The 17,766-nt window shown below is 39.0% G+C and overlaps 1 protein-coding gene across 3 annotated transcripts in view; it reads left to right on the top strand.

Moving 5' to 3' along the window:
• Window positions 1-16,951, top strand: part of RASGRF2 (Ras protein specific guanine nucleotide releasing factor 2) — a 324,254-nt gene extending 307,303 nt beyond the window's left edge. For all 3 annotated transcript variants that reach the window (XM_021007670.2, XM_021007654.2, XM_078153147.1), the window contains 5 exons: window positions 64-261; window positions 5,563-5,642; window positions 7,973-8,093; window positions 10,400-10,468; window positions 11,763-16,951. In XM_021007670.2, the coding sequence (XP_020863329.1) occupies window positions 64-261; window positions 5,563-5,642; window positions 7,973-8,093; window positions 10,400-10,468; window positions 11,763-11,855 (561 nt within the window). In that variant the 3' untranslated portion in view covers window positions 11,856-16,951. The remainder of the gene's footprint in view (window positions 1-63; window positions 262-5,562; window positions 5,643-7,972; window positions 8,094-10,399; window positions 10,469-11,762) is intronic.
• The last annotated feature ends 815 nt before the right edge of the window (window positions 16,952-17,766 follow it).

Here is a 17,766-nt window from a genome sequence, read left to right as displayed (position 1 = left end):
ACAGGCTTGTTTTTCCCAAATGCTTCCCTTTAAGTCTCACTTCTTCTTGGCTTTGTATGTTAGATGAGTAACCTTGTGGCCTCCCAGATAATGAATTATGCTGATGTCAGCTCCCGGGCCAATTCCATTGAGAAATGGGTCGCTGTTGCAGATATTTGTCGATGCATGCACAACTACAATGGAGTGTTGGAAATCACCTCAGCCTTAAATAGAAGTGCAATCTACAGGCTGAAGAAAACTTGGGCCAAAGTCTCTAAACAGGTAAGTAACAAAGAGCTGCAGACATCATTCCAAAGATGACTTTCACTTAAGAGGTAGAGGCCACTAAACTGAGTGCCAAGATAAATATTGCTAATTAGGAAATCATTTAATAAAGTGAGCAGTGCAATTGCCAGAGTGAGGTGCCCGCTTGGATAATTATTGTGGTCTTGACACTAATTAATCTTCCTTCTGTTCATTTCAAAACCAATAATTTTAAGGAAAAATATCTTAAAGCCAAATATTCACAAAACATTTGGGGAAGAAAACTCAACTTCATTAGGTGTCAGATTAGAATATTTTCCTACAAACCCCTAGGCCCAGGTAGCTTCCTAGAAAACTCACTTTGCTATTGCTGGTCTAGATTCTCCCCCCCCAATTAATAAGCATCTGCTTTCTTTCTCCCTTTCTTCTCCCTAAGGGGAAGGGGGGTAGGGGGGACAAAGCCCCTGCAACAAATATGCATAATCAGGCAAAACAAATTCTCACATTGGCCATGTCAAAAAATGCGTGTCTTACTCTTCACATCTAGCCCATCCATCCCTTCGACTTCAGAAGATGGGTGCCATGTTTCATCATGAGTCCTCTGGAATTATGATTGATCAGATTTCTTGAGTCTTTTAAAATTATTTATTTTTAGAATGCTGTTAGAGTATTACACATTGTTCTCTGGTTCTGCATCACTTAAACATGAGGTTCAAGTGATATCCCAGATCTCACCACTTTTCCATCTGTGTAGATTTCTACTTATGCTTCCCAGTTACATTAGATAAATTCCTTCCTCCCATTCCTTCTCTTTTTTTTCCTTAGTGTATCCTTTCCCTTCTTCCTTTCTACTCAGCAGTGATCTTTCCATCAGGGATGCTGGGAAGTTCTTACATTCATTTTCCCCCTGTAGGATTATACTCCTTTTTGTTGGGTAGGTTACTCTCAGTTGCAAACCTATATCTTTTGCCTTTTGGAATATCATATTGTGTGCTCCTTAATAGTGGTAGCTGTTCATTTTTGTGTGATCCCAACTGTTATGGTTCCTTGCTACTTGAACTTTTTTTTCCAAGCTGCTTTGACTTGGAAGCTCTGGATTTTGGCCATGATATTCATAGGACTATTCATTTGGGGGTGTCTTTCAGGTAGTGACCAGTGCCCCTGGTTCTAATATCTAGGCAATTTTCTTTTGTAATTTCTTGATATGTAATATCCAGGCTTTTTTTTTTCAGGTAGTCCAGTGATTCTTAAATTATCTCTCCTTGATTTATTTTCTAGGTCAGTTCTTTTTAAATAAAAGATAACTTATTTTGGGGGTGAGAGGTTCTAAGTTTTTTGACTTTTTAAATATTTCTTATTATTTTGTAGCATCATTAACTTCTCTTTGGTCCATTTGAATTTTCAGGGAGTATGTTACTTATGTTAGCTTTTATTCTTCCCATGCTAAGCTGTTAATTCCCCTTTTAAATCTCTGTAGCTTTTATTTCTTTGTCAATTATTTCCTCAATCTCTCTCATTTTATTGATTCAATTTTAAAACTCATTTTTGACACTTGCATTATTTCTTCTAGGGATTCTAATTGATCTTGTGGACAATGTTTTTCTTTAAGGCTATTTATAAGTGTTTTGGAGTTATTTTTCTCTTTTGGGTTTGTGACTTGGGCATCCTGGGCCTCATAATAGCTCTTTAAAAACAACAACAACAACAACTCATTCTTCCAGTGTTCAGGAGTTGCTTGCCTGGCCAGCACCTCTGGAGGGCTGCATCTGTGGTCCCGGCCCCTCTAGGAAACCTCTTCACTACTGGTCTGGCTGGGGCGGGGGGGAAGGCCTTGGTCAACTCTGCACTGCTGGCCTGACTCAGAAATCTAGCCAGGGTCTTTGATCCTAGCTCATCCCTCTTCCTTTGTTTCTATCCTAGTCACTTGCCTATAGGTTGTACTGGAAAAATAAGCTGCTATAGTTTCTCCTATATCCCAGTCACTACTAAGTCCTGTGTTCTTCTTAGATCATTGCTAGAGAAGCTGTGGAGAGAACTGGGCTGCTCCACCATCTTCATTAGTCTTCTTCCAGTCTGGTTCTTTATTAAATACAATGAAGTAATAAGAATCCAAGCCAGCAGCAGTACATCTCACTTCCTCCTAAAATTGAGATTGGAATACTCCAAGGGGAGAGAGAGGAAATGTCATTGAGTAAATAGAGATGGCCTCAGTTTTTTTTCCCTCTTTATCTCATAGCTTTGCTAGTCTGATCCCAAAGTCTCATTATTGCTTTTTAATGGTAATTTTCATCCCTTTTTTCTAGCTCCTATTCCAGCATTTCACAGTCTTCTTTAAGAATACTATCAAACTTTGTCAGTAGAGCAATTTATTTTACTTTTTTAAATAATATTTTATTTCACCCCCAATTACATGTAAGAAACAATTTTTAACATTTGTTTTTTTTATTTTAAGTTTCAAATTCTATTCCTTTTTTCCTTCCCTCCCCCCTCCCTGAGATGGTAAACAACAGGTTATATGAATGTAATCATGTAAAACATTTCCGTATTAGTCATCTTGTGCAAGAAGAGTTGAACAAAAGAAAGTGAAAAATAGTATGCTTCAGTCCATATTCAGATAACATCAGTTCTTTTTCTGGATACGGGTAACATTTGGGATTGTCTTGGATCATCATCATTGCTGAGAATAGCTAAGTCATTTACAATTCTTCATTGTACAGTATTGCTATTACTGTGTACAACATTCTCCTGCTTCTGTTCCCTTCACTTTGCATAAGTTCATGTAAGTCTTTCCAGGTTTTTCTGAAGTCATCCTGCTTATCATTTCTTATAGCATTATATTCCATTACAGTCGTATACCACAGTTTGTTCAGCCATTCCCCTATTGATGGACATCCCCTCAATTTCCAATCTTTAGCTACCACAAAAAGAGCTGCTATCAATATTTTTGTACAAATAAGTCTTTTTCCCTTTTTAAAAAAGTCTCTTTGGGGTATAGACTAGCAGTGGTATTGCTGGATCAAAGGGTATGCATAGTTTATAGCCCTTTGAGCATAGCTCCAAAAAATGCAATTCATTCAAATTCAACAAATATTTGATCAACACTTTCCTTGTGAAAGGAACTTTGGGGAAATTTAAAAATATATACTTACACATAAAGTATACTTTTATAAAGTATACACATACTATATATATATATATATATATATATATATATGTAGATATACACAGATATTATGGGTTTATATATATACACACACACACACAGACATGACACACACATATATTTTTATTAAAACATGGTTCTAGTCCTCATGGAGTTTACCATAGAGTTGATTTAAAGTATGGCTGATGTGTAAGTACATAAAATTGCTGGTTCTTAATTTTATATAAATTCAATCTATCACCAAGTATTTATTAACAATAGTAATCATTAAGTAATAATACTAATAATTAGTAATAAAATCAATAATTTATTAATAATAAATTTATTAAGCACCTACTATGTGCCAGGTGCTGGGAATAGAAATGCAGTGAATGAAACAATCCTATTCACCTGGAACATATGTACTTATGGGAGAGACAACATTATATAAGTATAGAATAGGTCTAAAGAGAATAGGTACAAGATGATTGGAGAAGGAGGCAGTAACAGCTGGGGTCAGGAAAGGCTTCATGCAGAAGGTAATGACTGAGCTGTACCTTGGAGGAAAAGGCAGAGGTGGCTCAAGGCGCTTCAGGTGATGAGGAAGGAGAATCTGACAAAATCAGATTCCACCAACTATTACTATGCAGGTGCCTGGGGAGATAAAGAGAAACTGCACATGGGCCCTGGCCTCCTAACAAGAACATTATTGAATACATTGCTTGAAATTCTGAAGGTGCTCCAGGCAAGTTTGGTCATTAAATAAAATGAGCAGCAGCAGTTCATTTGCAAGGTTGGTACATCCCCTTAGAGCTGCCATTGACAGAAGCTAGGCTTGGGACTAGTGAGATGCCTATCAGGATTTCCAAATGTTAACTGTTTTAGAATGGGTTCACATTGGTTCAGAGAACTCTCTTCTAGCTTTTTCTGCAAAATATAGATGAAAATGCTTGTCCTATATCAGATGCCATGATAATGTATAGAAACATACAACAGGTTACAGTTTGTTGATGAATATAAGTGATCACAGGGCAGCTGAGTGGCATAGTGGATAGAGCACTGGACCTGGGGTCAGGAAGACTCAACTTCCAGAGTTCTACTCTGGCCTCAGACACTTGCTGGGTGACCCTGGGCAAGTCACTTAACCCTGTTTGCCTCAGTTTCCTCATCCCTAAAATGAGCTGGAGAAGGAAATGGAAAACTGCTCCAGTTATCTTTGCCAAGAAAGCCCCAAATGAGATCACAAAGAGTTGGACACAACTGAAAACAACTGAACAACATCATAAGTGATTACAGTTCTGAAATAACTTGATCTGTATTCAACAATATGAAACAGCTACCATGTGCAGGGCACTGAGGATACAAAAATAGTTAAGCGTGACATGCTTCAAATGGTTCATCTTGAAAAATCTACTGAACTTTGAGTCAGGAAGATCCGAGTTCAAATTCTAACTCAGCTGCTTAGTAACTCCTACGCAAGTCACTTGATCTCTCTCTAAGCCTCAGTTTCTTCATCTATAAAAGGTGGGACCTGCATTCATTGTCATCTTTTTGTTGTTGTTATGTTGATTTAGTCATGTACATTTTGTAATCCCATTTGGGGTTTTCTTGGCAGAGATACTGGAGTAATTTTCCATTTCTTTCTCCAACTCATTTCACAGATGAGGAAACTGAGGCAAACAAAAAGTTAAGTGACTTGTCCAGGATCACACAGGTAGTAAGTGTCTGAGACCACATTTGAACTCAGGTCCTTCTGACTCCAGGGTAGCACTCTATCCACTATGCCGCCTACCTCCCTCTTTGGTCCCTTTAATCTCTAAATCTATAACCATATGACCTCTCAGGCCCTTTACAGCTCTGAATCCCATGTTCTCTCTAGAACTCCTATAAGCATTTCAGCTCATCAGAAAACCATATTTCCTATGTTACAATTCCAATTGCCTACTCCCTTCCCCCTCTCTCTTTAAGGTAATTGTCTCTCTATATGCTCTTGTTCCCAGACAGTGTGAGTAATACCACACTGTGACCCTTGTTTGAGTCATTCATGGTACCACTGTTGCATGCCTGCTTCTTTCTGAAATAGATGAACCTTCTGTGTTTTCTGTCATTTGGCAACTCATGCTCTGGAAATAACTGCTGCAGAAGGATTTATGGGATGTTAATATTTTTCTTTCTAGACAAAAGCTCTTATGGACAAACTTCAGAAGATTGTGTCTTCAGAAGGAAGATTTAAAAATCTCAGAGAAACACTCAAAAAGTATGTTTTCTTAATCAGTAAAATTATCCACAGAGTACAGAAACACATCACATATTAAGAATGAGAGCTGGCTTTAGTTTTCCTTTCAAAATGATTGTTAAAAATAACTTTATGTGGTTTTCAACTAAAACAATCTAGCTCAGTGGAATTTGTTTTTAGTTCACGGATTTCAAGTTTCACTGAACTGATCCCAGGTTTCTTCTCATTTTTCCTACCTGTACAATCAATGTAAAGTATCTTAGTAAGTAACTTACATCCCAAGTACTGTGTCCTGTCTTGGAGACTTAAAGGCAAAAACTTAGCAGTCTCTGCCCCCAAAAAGCTTACATTCTTTTGAAGGAGGCAACATTTACATATGTGACTATAGACAAAATGTAACAAAATAAACACAAATTAATTAGGTTAAGGGGGGCACCAGAAGCTGGAAGCATTAGGAAAGACTTAATGCCAAAAGACCCCTATAAGTTGAGTTTTGAAGAAAATAAGGGTTTCAAAGAGGAAGAGGTTGGGGGTGGGAAGGAGTTGCATTACAATATTGCAAAGGCTTCCAGACAGAAGATTGTGTTTTATATGTGAAGGAACAGCAAGAAGACAGTTTAGCTGGACTGTAGCATGTAGGAATGGAAGCAACATATATTAAGATTGAAAAGATAGTTTTGCGCCAAGTTGTAAAAAAAAAAAGCAACAACAACAAAGGCTTTAAAACAGAGTGTATATATTTTTTCCTAGAGGTTATAGAAAGCCATTTAAGTTTATTGAGGAAGGCTGAGACATGGTCAGACCTATGCTTTAGGAAAATCACTGTGTGGAGGAGTAGATTGGCGTATGGAGAGACCTGAGGCTGGAGGATCATTTAGGTGGTTAATGCAATAGTCCAGGCAAGAGGTCATAGGGCCTGAGTCAGGGTGGTGGCACTGCTATATTGTGAGATGTTATCAAAGTAGAAACAAGATCTGACAACTGATTGTCTGTGCAGAACGAGAGGGTAAGAGGCACGGATAATGCTGAGGTTGTAAATCTGGATGAGTAGAGAGGGATGGTAATGTTCTCAGCAGAAATAGAGGAGTTTAGAAGAAGGGTGGGTTTGGTAGAAAAGAGAATGAATTCTGTTATGGATATGCCAAATTTGAGACACCTCCAAGCTGCCTGGTGCCAAATGTCAGATAACAGCTGGTGATATGGGACTGGAGCTCCAGAGAAGGACAGGCTGGCTACAGAGAACAGAGGAAGGATCCCACCCTCCTCCTCTGACCTGCCGCCCTCCCTGATTGGGCCATTCATCCCCCTCTGACTGAAAACAAACCATAGCTATCATAGATTACAGAATTATAAAACTGGAAGATGCTTTAGAGCCACCAAGTCTGACCCTAGTTAACAAATAGGAAAACTGAGGCTTGGGAATATTAAGATTTGGTCAAGGTCACAGAATTAGAGACAGAACTCAGGACTATTTGATGACTCTGGACAATGTCAGAGATAAGAAGTGAGAGGCAGCATGGTGTAGGGAACAGAGAGCTGACTTCATAGCCAAGAAAGCTTAGGTTTGAGTCCTGCTTCTGGCACATACTGTCTTTGTGACCCTGGCCAAGTCTCTTAGGGCTATAGGCAAATTTCTAAGAGATTGTAAATTGCAGAGAAGGTGACAACCTGCATTGGTAGAGGGAGTTAAGTTATCTGGGACATCTCTCTAGCAATGAAATCTATCCATTTAAAGAAGAAGAATGATTAATAAAAGGAAAAGCCAGTGTTAGGTTTGTCCCCTAAAAAGCGTAAAGAAAGTAAATTCTGACCAAAGGTGGGGCAATAGATCTCTATACCATCTAAAGACCATTTAAATGATCACTAAAAGAGGGGGAGGGAAAGCAAAGCATGTGGCCTGTGATGCAAGAGGTCCAATAAACTTGATGATTCCCCGATGGCTGTTGATTTTTCTGTATTAAGGTATGGGCTATAACTAGTCTTATAGAAGTTTTCAGAGAGTTTCCTTGAATGAAGAGGGCCTAATGGAGGGCTAGGCTCAGTCAGGAAGAGCTAGGTTCAATCCTGCCTCTGATAATTACTAGTTGTGTGACTATGGACAAGTCCCTCAAGCTCTCTCTACCCTTTAGTTTTCTCATCTATGAAATGAGCATGATACCTATAGTGCTTAAATTACAGGGTTGTTATGAGAATCAAATGAGAATGTACATGGAGTGCTTTGCAAGACTTAAAGTGATATATAAATGTTGGTGATTTATTATCGTGGAAAATACCATTTTTGTTGACTATAGAATGAAATAAAAGTGCTAAATAATTAATAGTGATGCTGAACTCTCCTTTTCTGCCCCCAGCAATTGTAACCCCCCTGCAGTCCCTTATCTTGGAATGTACCTAACTGATCTGGCTTTTATTGAAGAAGGAACACCAAACTTTACTGAGGAAGGCCTTGTCAATTTTTCAAAAATGAGAATGGTAAGTGAATGGCTTTAAAAAAAATTCACACATGATTTCTTAGTACTTAAAAAAAAGTGCTTTTACTAACACTCAGAATTTCTCAGTAGAGTTTATAATGGTATTGGATAAAAGTTGAAGATAATAAAAATGCCATTTGCCTTTGATTTCTGGGATGGTAGAAACCTGAGCATCTTCAAGCTGATTCCTTTAGCTGGAGGAGTTGTAAAGAATTTGACAGGGACGATGTTGTTGTTGTTTATTTATTTCAGTTGTGCCCGACTCTTTGTGACCCCCTTTGGGATTTTCTCGGCAAAGATACTAGAGTGGTTTGCCATTTCCTTCTCCAATGTGTGCCCATTTTACAGATGAGGAACCTGAGGCAAAAAGGGTAAAGTCATTTGCCCAGGGTCACACAGATAGTAAGTATCTGAGACCAGATTTGAACTTGAGAAGTCTTCCAGACTTCAGGCCCAGAGCTCTGTGTACTATGGCGCCCCCTAGCTGCCAAAGCTAGTGGTCCAGGGAGAATGAAAACCCCAGTATTGGCTTCCTCTGGACACATGTGCCTTCCCATGTAGCTGGCAGCGGAGCTTAGTTGTGTATACCCTCTGTGTGTGTGTGTATACACACACACACACACAGACACACACACACATCCTGGCTTATTTGTCTTAGTGAGTTTGGCAGATTTCAAAGACTCTTTGTTTAAGCTCCCATCTCTCCTTTGCCTTCTCTGTTATCCAGTACTCTCTTAGATCTTTGGCATCCTAAGTTAGAAATATAGACAGACAGACAGGGTTTATTAAGGTGCTTACCATATGCCAGGCATTGTGGCAAGTCCTAGGGATACAAAAAGCAATAAATAAGACATTGCTTATCCTCAAAAAAAAGAGCTAAAATAGCTGACATGAATATAGGACCTACTATGTGCCAGGCACTCTACTAAGGACTTTACAATTATTATCTATCTTATTTGATCCCTCACAAGAACCCTGGGAGGCAGGTGCTATTATTATCCCCACTTTACAAATGAGGAAACTGAGACAACCAGGTTACATGACTAGCCAAGGTCACACAGCCACTAAGTATCTGAGGCCTGTTTGAATTCAAGTCTATCCTGACTCCAGGCCCAGTGCTCTATTCACTAAGCCACTTAGCAGTCTCCAAAAATTTAAGGAGCTTATGGTTGAATGGGAAAGATAGCACATAAAAGGGAACTGTAAAGTGGGAAGGGCAGGGGAAAGAAGAGGATAGTACCACCTCCTACCCACCCACGCAGGGATAAGGTGGATGTCAAGGAGTGAACTGAGTTGTAAGTGAAATGGGCATGGCTGGAACCCCTCATGAAATACGGAGAAATGCCCCCTAGCCACTGACCCTTTCCAGGTACTATTTTTGCAGTCTTGTCTTTGATTACATCTAATTTATATATAGGCAGGTAGGTGGCTCAGTAGATAGAGCCCTAGGCCTGGAATCAGGAAGACCTAAGTTCAAATCTGGCCTCGGACACTAGCTGTGTGACCCTAGGCAAGTCACTTAACTGCAGTTTGCCTTAATCCACTGGAGAAGGAAATGGCCAACCAGTCCATTATCTTTGCCAAGAAAACCCCTAGGACAGTATTAGCATACTGTGGTCCATGGGGTCAGGAAGAGTCAGACATGATTAAACAACTGAACAATTGAATAATTAGTGTATAGCCTACCTGTCTATCTGTTACTTTCCATGAACTCAAACTGGCTACTGACTTCCTATTTCCATCTATCTGTACAGGTTTCCTAGGTCCCTCTTCCCACCATATTTCTGCCAATACTATAGAAATCTCTGTGATGCTTTACAACTTTGGTCATGGGATCATGCCCCCATCCTCACTCACTGCTAGGGGAACAAAACACAGTTGGTCCCTTGAGCAGAATTACCACTGAAAAAATCTAAAATAATGCAGTTACTCTAGTGACAGAAGAACACCAATTTGGAGGGAATATAGAAATGAAAACAAGGAGCATATGAAGAATGGTTCTCAGAGTCTGCTGTTTCCCAGGCATCCTTTCCCATCTAGAGCTTGTGCTGTATATCTGTGCCAGCTCTTTGCCTGAGACAGATGTCATACAATCATGTTGAAGGTGTATAGATCAGTAAAGAAGACGAAAACATGGGGTATAGAGTGCAAAAGGGGCACAGCCCACTGGCCTCCACCATCTTGGTAAATGGGATATCTGACTGCTCTGGAAAGGCAGCCACAGACAAAGGGGTGTTTTTCCACCCAGAATTTGTAAAAAAAAGTAAAATATAAAGTTCCTTTACTTGCCTTTTATTTCTTTGCTAGATATCACACATTATCAGGGAGATACGCCAATTCCAGCAGACTTCCTACAGGATAGACCACCAGCCAAAGGTAATATGGTACTGACATATATGTCATGCTCATCACAGAGACTGTACTTAAAGCTAAGCCCCAGCTCCAGAAGACATTGACTGACTTTTGCACCTCAAAGGGCCTTCTTCCATAAGATAGTGCTAGATGCCAGGAGATGTTCTGTAACATAACAAAAAGGCTGCATTCCTCTAAGCAAATCCCATAGACTTATTCACCTTGTGCCTGCATCAATGAGGTATTCATTCGCAAACACTTGAAGTTGAAATGCCATCATACTTGGCCTGTACATGCATTTTAACCTTTTATATATTTGCCTCAAAGTCCAGCCATCCCAGCAAAGTATTTATCCTTTCATTCTCTTTTATATTGTGTAGAAATGAAACAACTTCAGAAATATTTCATAGCCTACCTTGGCTGTGTGATGTATAAAAAGTTTGAGAGACATAGTTTCTGGGTAATTAATCATTTTATTAATTGTACAAATATATAATTAATAAAAGGATCATTAGCACTCTCAAATGCCAAAGATCCCTCATGGAACCCATTCAATGCTTATATGCCCTTGGAAGAGTGAGTGTTCCTAAGGTGGAAATAAACTCTGATTGGTTAACAAGTAATGAGATAATGAATATTATAATGAGAGGTAGGCTTATTCTAATCAGGGTCTGAAAGATATGACTCTGATCACTCAGTCTTGGTCAAAAAGAGACTTACCTATATCCATATCACACTATCTAAGGTAGTCTAGACAAAAAGGGTAATCCACTTTTATCTAGACCTGTCGGAGTAAAATATGATGAGCCAGAATCCATCAATTTACCTAAACTAAAATTCCTTTCCCTTTTGAACAGATCTGAGTTTTCCCTCATATTATCAGCCCTGCACGTCAAAGCCCTATAGGGGCTGATTTCTGACTGAGGAAGTAGAAAAGGGGGAAAACCTTGGTCCTAATGCAACAGTTGGTTATTAATATAAGAGAGAATTTCTTTTAGCTGATTTCTATAGCTGGTGAGCTTCCAAATTTTCACCAAAAGGAATGAGGTACAAATTAAAAGGTTTTTACTGAGAAAGACTGAAATACAGACAAACAAGACCTCAAGGGGCTTATATTCTAATGAGGAAAGACAATGCATAAAAGAGAAAAAGAAAGTGGGGGAAGAAAAGGGGCGTACCTGCCGGGGGCAAAGGTGCTGCTAAGGTCAAGTTCAGAAACTGAGTCAATTCTGAAGGAAAGGACTAGATTTTCAAAAAAAGATTTGGTTTCTCCAAGTATTTGAGTAAATGTGTTCTGGGTTTCCCCTCCTCACCGCAGGTCACTCAGTACTTGCTGGACAAAACTCTCATCATAGATGAGGATACGCTGTATGAGCTGTCACTAAAGATTGAACCTCGACTTCCTGCCTGAAGAGCCCGCTTTGCCCCTGAATCTATGGAAAGTGTCCACATGAAGAGACCGAACTGTGCCTGCCACACCTGCACAATGGGTGGGGAAGGGATGGGATTTCAAGCTCCATTCTCCTCTGACAAAAACTGAGGCTTCCAGAAATTCTGTCTCAAGCCAGGAGAACAGAGCTGTTTAGGGTACAAGGCCGATGCTTCAGACTCGGGCAGGAGGCTGGCAAAGTTGTCACTTTGCAAAGCTAGAGCAGTATTTGCCTCTTTTTAAAGGAAGGCCGGAGTAGAGAAAGAAGGCCTTCGTCACACTGAGTGGCGGTTGCTAATTTCGTGGGGATAGCCAAGGAGGTAAATCTGACTGTACCATGTTCCATTAAGAGCATGTGAGCAGAGAAAGAGAGAGAAAGAGAGAGAGAGATGATGATGGTGATAATGATGTTTCTCTGGCATGTTACTTAACAGGAAACATCTACCAATCCAACTTTAGGATATATATGCTTTCATTACATTCAGTTTCAAATCAGTAAGAGCTTCACAGCAAAATGTAGTCACCTTGGGTATGAGCTGCCCAGCCCCTAAACTGTTTCTGCTTCATAGCATGTGCATTGTTTCAAATGTATGGATCAATATGTATCTTTAAGTAATCTAATGTTCTGAATTCATCTTTTCAGTCTTTGGGCAGCTATACAAGATGACAAAGGTGGGGGTGGGGAGCACAGGGGACAAAAGTGAAATAAACTTGACTTTATAGATAAGTTTCCCTTAGACCCAGAGAGCTGCTCACTAGAAGCGGAAGTCCAGTGCATTTCTTTAGCATCCACTCTCTCTTTGTGGAGTGGTCAGGTCCCAGGTAGATAAAAGTAGGGACTATCCTGAGTCCCAGGCATCTGCTTGACTTCTCTGGGATCAGGGGCTCTGGCTGCTGGCTGATTTTACTGTCAGTTCAGACCCCTGCCCTTGACTACTGTCACCCTGAGATCTCTTCCTTTCCTCCTTTGCCCCATAACCCCACTAGGGGAGCTGCTAATCAAGCCTAAAAGGCAATAAGTTCCTACAATGAAGACTGCAGGAATGGTATGTTAAAACTTTTTAATGCAAATATTTGCTTTAAACAACACATCTTTGCTCAATATCAACTCTGCTTGTTTTCTGTATTTCTACCCTGGTAATTTCCTGGGGTTAATGTTGGGATTCTGTTCTGGTAGGGACACTGTTTGTGGATCCAAGATTATGATATATGACCAGAAAAGGTCTTGTGAGTAATATTTTTAAAGCCCTGTGTTACCGCATGATGGCAGGTCGAATCCCCTCTGGGCATGCAACACTTCTAGTCCTCCAGTATTTGGCCTATAGTAGCTGCAGGGGAATTTAGGGTAACAGGCCCCACCAGGCATCCCTCTTGCCCATAGGGAAAGTCATGTAGGTTATAGCTAAGATTACCTTTCCCCAAACTATCAGCTAGTGAAGAAATGGGGCTTTGTTATCATTTATCTCCCTTCTTTTTTTAGGGAGACAGCTGTTGCATTTAATTACAAAGGAAAGGGAAAGAAAGTGAGAAAGATGTTGTTACCCTAGCCTTTTGCATCTGACTTTATCTCTAAGAGTTGAGAAACTTATTAATGCTGACAATGAAGAATTGATCTTTCGGGCTTGATTTTTTCCTCTTTATTTGCACTTTAATTATGTTACTAGAGCTAACAGCTGTCCAATAAATTCCACTCACAGTCTCTTAAGACCAGTGGAAGGGCTACCATTGAGGATGCACCTTTTGTGGCAGTGAATGTCATCACGTTTTCTGTACCTCAAGGGCCATTTCTGTAAATAACTGCATAACAAAACATCAAATAAGTACTAGCAGCTCAATTTACAATCTTTGAAGACCTTTCCAGGAGCATCTTCAGTAATTCTGAATTAACTAGCACGATGACATTATACCTGAGAAGGGTCATTTACAGATATTCTATTTTTCTTTAAAGAAAAAAAAATTGCTTGTCCTTTATAGTATGAAATAAGAGGCTAACGCATCCTGATGCATGATAAGAAGCATGGCGTTCTTTGGATCATAATAACACACAACTGTATAGTTCATTTATCAATTGTGCATAATATAGAATTTGAAATTAACAACTGACAGCTGCATACAATACCACAAAGTCTGCAGTAGAGAAGGAAAAAAAAACAGATTGCTCCTTTTTTGGCTAGAAACCTACTCTTGCTGCTTGCAAAAATAAAAAAATAAAAAAAGGATAAAACTGAGCATATGAGAATATGAAATAGAGGCTGGCATATCCTTGAGTTACTGGCTAAATAATGATGGAATGGGAGGACAGGCTGTAAGCTGTCAGTTCTGCCCTGCAGTGCCAGAGAGCCTCCAGCAGTGAGGGAAGGACTGACTGTGTGCCCATCACATTTTTCTCCCGATTTCACATCTACATCTGAATTGCAAATTTGGACACATTTTAGTTCTCTGTTCCAAATGAATCAGTATCCATACACATCCTTTCTAACCATGTTAAATACATATTATTACAGAAAAACAGGAAGCAGGAGTCTCTTAAGTGGTCAGTCCTATTCTTTCCACCCTACAAAGCAGGTAAAAGGGATGCAGTGATTCAGTAGCTGCTTTCCAAAAGCTTTTTTACATTGTAGCATCTGCTGAATCTGCACAGGCCAGGCTGGTGCCATTGCTGACTACATTCTCCCTTTCCATGTTTGGCTCACGTCCACTAGCCGAGGGGTTCTTAGCCTTTTCTTGTGTCATCGATCCCCATGACAGCCTGGTAGGGCCTATGGATCCCTCTCGGAATCATGTTTTTAAATGCATAAAATACAAAGGAAAACAATTACAATGAAATAGTTATAAAAATTATTTTTAAAGTTCACATACTGTGAATTAGGAATCCCTGTTCTGGTAAGATGGGCAAGAGCTGTGTGAGGGAATAAATGGGGTGCAACATCATACTTACACAGTTATGCACCTCATGTGATGTGCCCCACATCTGAACAAGAGTGCTGTGAGTGCACTGAAAAGGAAATGTGTCCTCAGACAGGTTCCTGAAGATTTTCTTCTCCATTTTGAAGCCAACTGAAATAGAGGACATATATAATGAATGCTTTATAATACCTTCATTAAGTGACCAAACTGGGACCATCTTGTTATGTTCTTGTCATATTTCTGTGGCATTTCTGAAACTTTGTAAGCTGTGAGATAGATTGACACTTATATCCCTTAAGCCCTTTGGATAGACCATCCCATCAGGATGTGGGACCACTTTTGGTTTCTGATTGTATGGACTGTCACTTCACTTCCAAATAGAAGACATTAAAAAAAAATGTACAAATATTTTTGATCCAAACTACAAATGCCTATATAGGGAAAATATATATTACATGGACAGAAATCAAACTCTAGTCTCATGCTTCCACCTAAATACCCACAATTGCCATGAGATTATATTTAAGGGATACCTTTGGATATGAAATAAGACATCCAGTTTCACCACAGAGCCACATCTCTTGCTAAAGCAGATATGTTCTTTGACATAAAAAGGCATGAAGTAGAGTACTGTCACCTTCCCTTAGTATTTCAGTGAAATAACTCAGTTTGGTTACTTAGAATTGCTGGAGGACAATTTTATTCAGTCACCATTCAACAAAGCATCTGGTTGTTATTTGGTGAATTTCTGTAAAATTGAAAGTTATTATTAAAAGAAAACTAAACTGTTCTATTTTGAATAATTTGGAATAGACAAAATATTATCCAGTTTGGTTTTGTATAGTGAACATACTTATCTCCTTTTCACATAAAGCCGTCACTAAATTATATAAAACAAAATCTTGGCTGGATAAGATTTTAGAAATTTTCAAAATTCTGAGGAGTAATTTCTTCTACTTTATGATAAACAGTTTTCAAATAGGTTTCATTTCTAAATTGATCAAAATAAACGTACTCTTTACAAAATAAAGGTTTTATTTGATTTTTATCTGGCCTAAGTTGGCCTACTATCACCAAATAAATCTCTTCTGTGATTATAAAGTGTATTGTGTATGTATATATATATGTATACACATATAATATGCATATATGTATGTGTCACATATGGGATGTATGTATGCATACATATATATCCAACCTCAGTAATCTAATCATTTTTGCAACTCTATCGAAATAGGTTATAAGGATGGAGCGCTGTTGTAACCAAGCAGAAAAAACCTGGCTAATGTCTATAACAGGTAAAAACAATGAGCAAAGTCATGAATTATTCTTCTGTTTAGCCTTAAACAGGAAAACAACACACTAGTTACATAAAAGTTGTTTTGATGGCAAATGTTACCATATGAAATTATTCAGTGTTGAAATATGTTTTTAAAAAAATAGAAATCTGTTACAGCTGAAGAGAAGAATCCTGGCTGATGTCCATAACAGGGAAGAACAATTAGCAAAGTCATGAATTATCCTTCCATCTAGACTCAAATAAGAAGACAAATTGCTGAAGTGACAGTTTATGCTATGATTGTGAGTATTAGCATTTGAACATATTGGTTGAACCTTGCATCCTGGTACGAAATAAAACACTAATTCAAACATTCTTCAGTTCAGAAATCAATCACAGTTTCATTTATTAAAGGTCACCAAAGGCCTGTAACCAAAGCAGAGTGGAACTGAACAAGAAACCAGTTATCTGGTTTTTTTCTTTTTTTAAAAGTATAACCAGATGGATCATTTATGAATGTTGTTTGTCCTTTCTGTCACCGTGTAGTATGACATAGCTGTCCAACCTCAAAGCAGGAATTTGTCATATTTGATCCTCTCAAGGAAAATTAATTATATTGAACTTTTATATGCACCATTTGCATTTTATCATTCTACCACCCTCCTTGGTCCCTTTTACAATGGATTTGAATGTGTAGTTCATTAGATAAAAAAAAAGTTTGTGTCTCTTGGAAAGCACACTATTAATATCCAGGCGCATTATGTCTCCTCTGACATCTGATATATACTTGACATTTTGACAGAAGGTTTTTGCTTCGTGTACTAAGGCTTATTGACTTATGGGGTACAGACTGTGCCTATATGCAAATTAAATACCTATTCTCGAATGTAAACCTTCTCCTTTGTGTGTTCATTTCATTCTCCCCCTCTTGCCCTGTTAAATTCCTACACATCCTGGCCCCTACCCATCTTTCTAGCCTTTGCTACTTCCCCCCAAGATAGCTTCTAATTCTCCTCACCACTGGCAATGACCTTTCCCCTCTGACTTCAGAGAATGCTCAGTTTTACACTTTTTAAGAGTGCTCATCATACAATGTTGTAAACTATAATTATTTGTTTGTATCATCCCTCTGTCAGACTGTAAGCCCCCTAAGGGCAGGCACTGTGTCCTCTTCTAAACTTTGTATATCCCCTGATGACATCTAGCACGGTTCTGTCCCCGCTGTAAGCACTTAATAAATATTTATAACATTTCAGCAAAACCTCTTCCCATAATTACACATGGTTTCATTGTTAACAGAACTCCAACCTCTCAATTCGGAAGGAAATCATTGGAAGAATGGACTGTTGTCATCAGCTGTTACATGAAAAATTCCTTGTTTATTAAGTCAAAGGAGCATGTGTTGTGGTGATACCCTTGGAATGTGGCTCCTGAAGGGATGAATTCTGTGGCCAGTTAGCCTTTCCCTCGTGGGAGTAGATTTGTGGTTGTAATAGTGAAACTTGAGCCAAGTGGCCAGCTCTCCTAAGACTCTTCTAAAGAGCTACCTGATCCATTCATTCTCTAATAATAATAATCTGAATCTTTGGGCTTCTCCTCCAGTAGCCATCACAGCAGGCCCTTGATGAATGCTGCATGACTTCTTGAGATGTAAGGTAGTCTGTACACGAAGCAGCTAAATGACACAGTGGATGGAGCACCAGGGAG

This window comes from Phascolarctos cinereus, unplaced genomic scaffold (genome assembly GCF_003287225.1).
Source record: "Phascolarctos cinereus isolate Bilbo 61053 unplaced genomic scaffold, phaCin_HiC Scaffold_4;HRSCAF=312, whole genome shotgun sequence".
NCBI lineage: Eukaryota > Metazoa > Chordata > Mammalia > Diprotodontia > Phascolarctidae > Phascolarctos > Phascolarctos cinereus.
The sequence above is the reverse complement of the archived record's forward strand: the minus strand, read 5'-3'. Positions and strand labels throughout refer to the sequence as shown.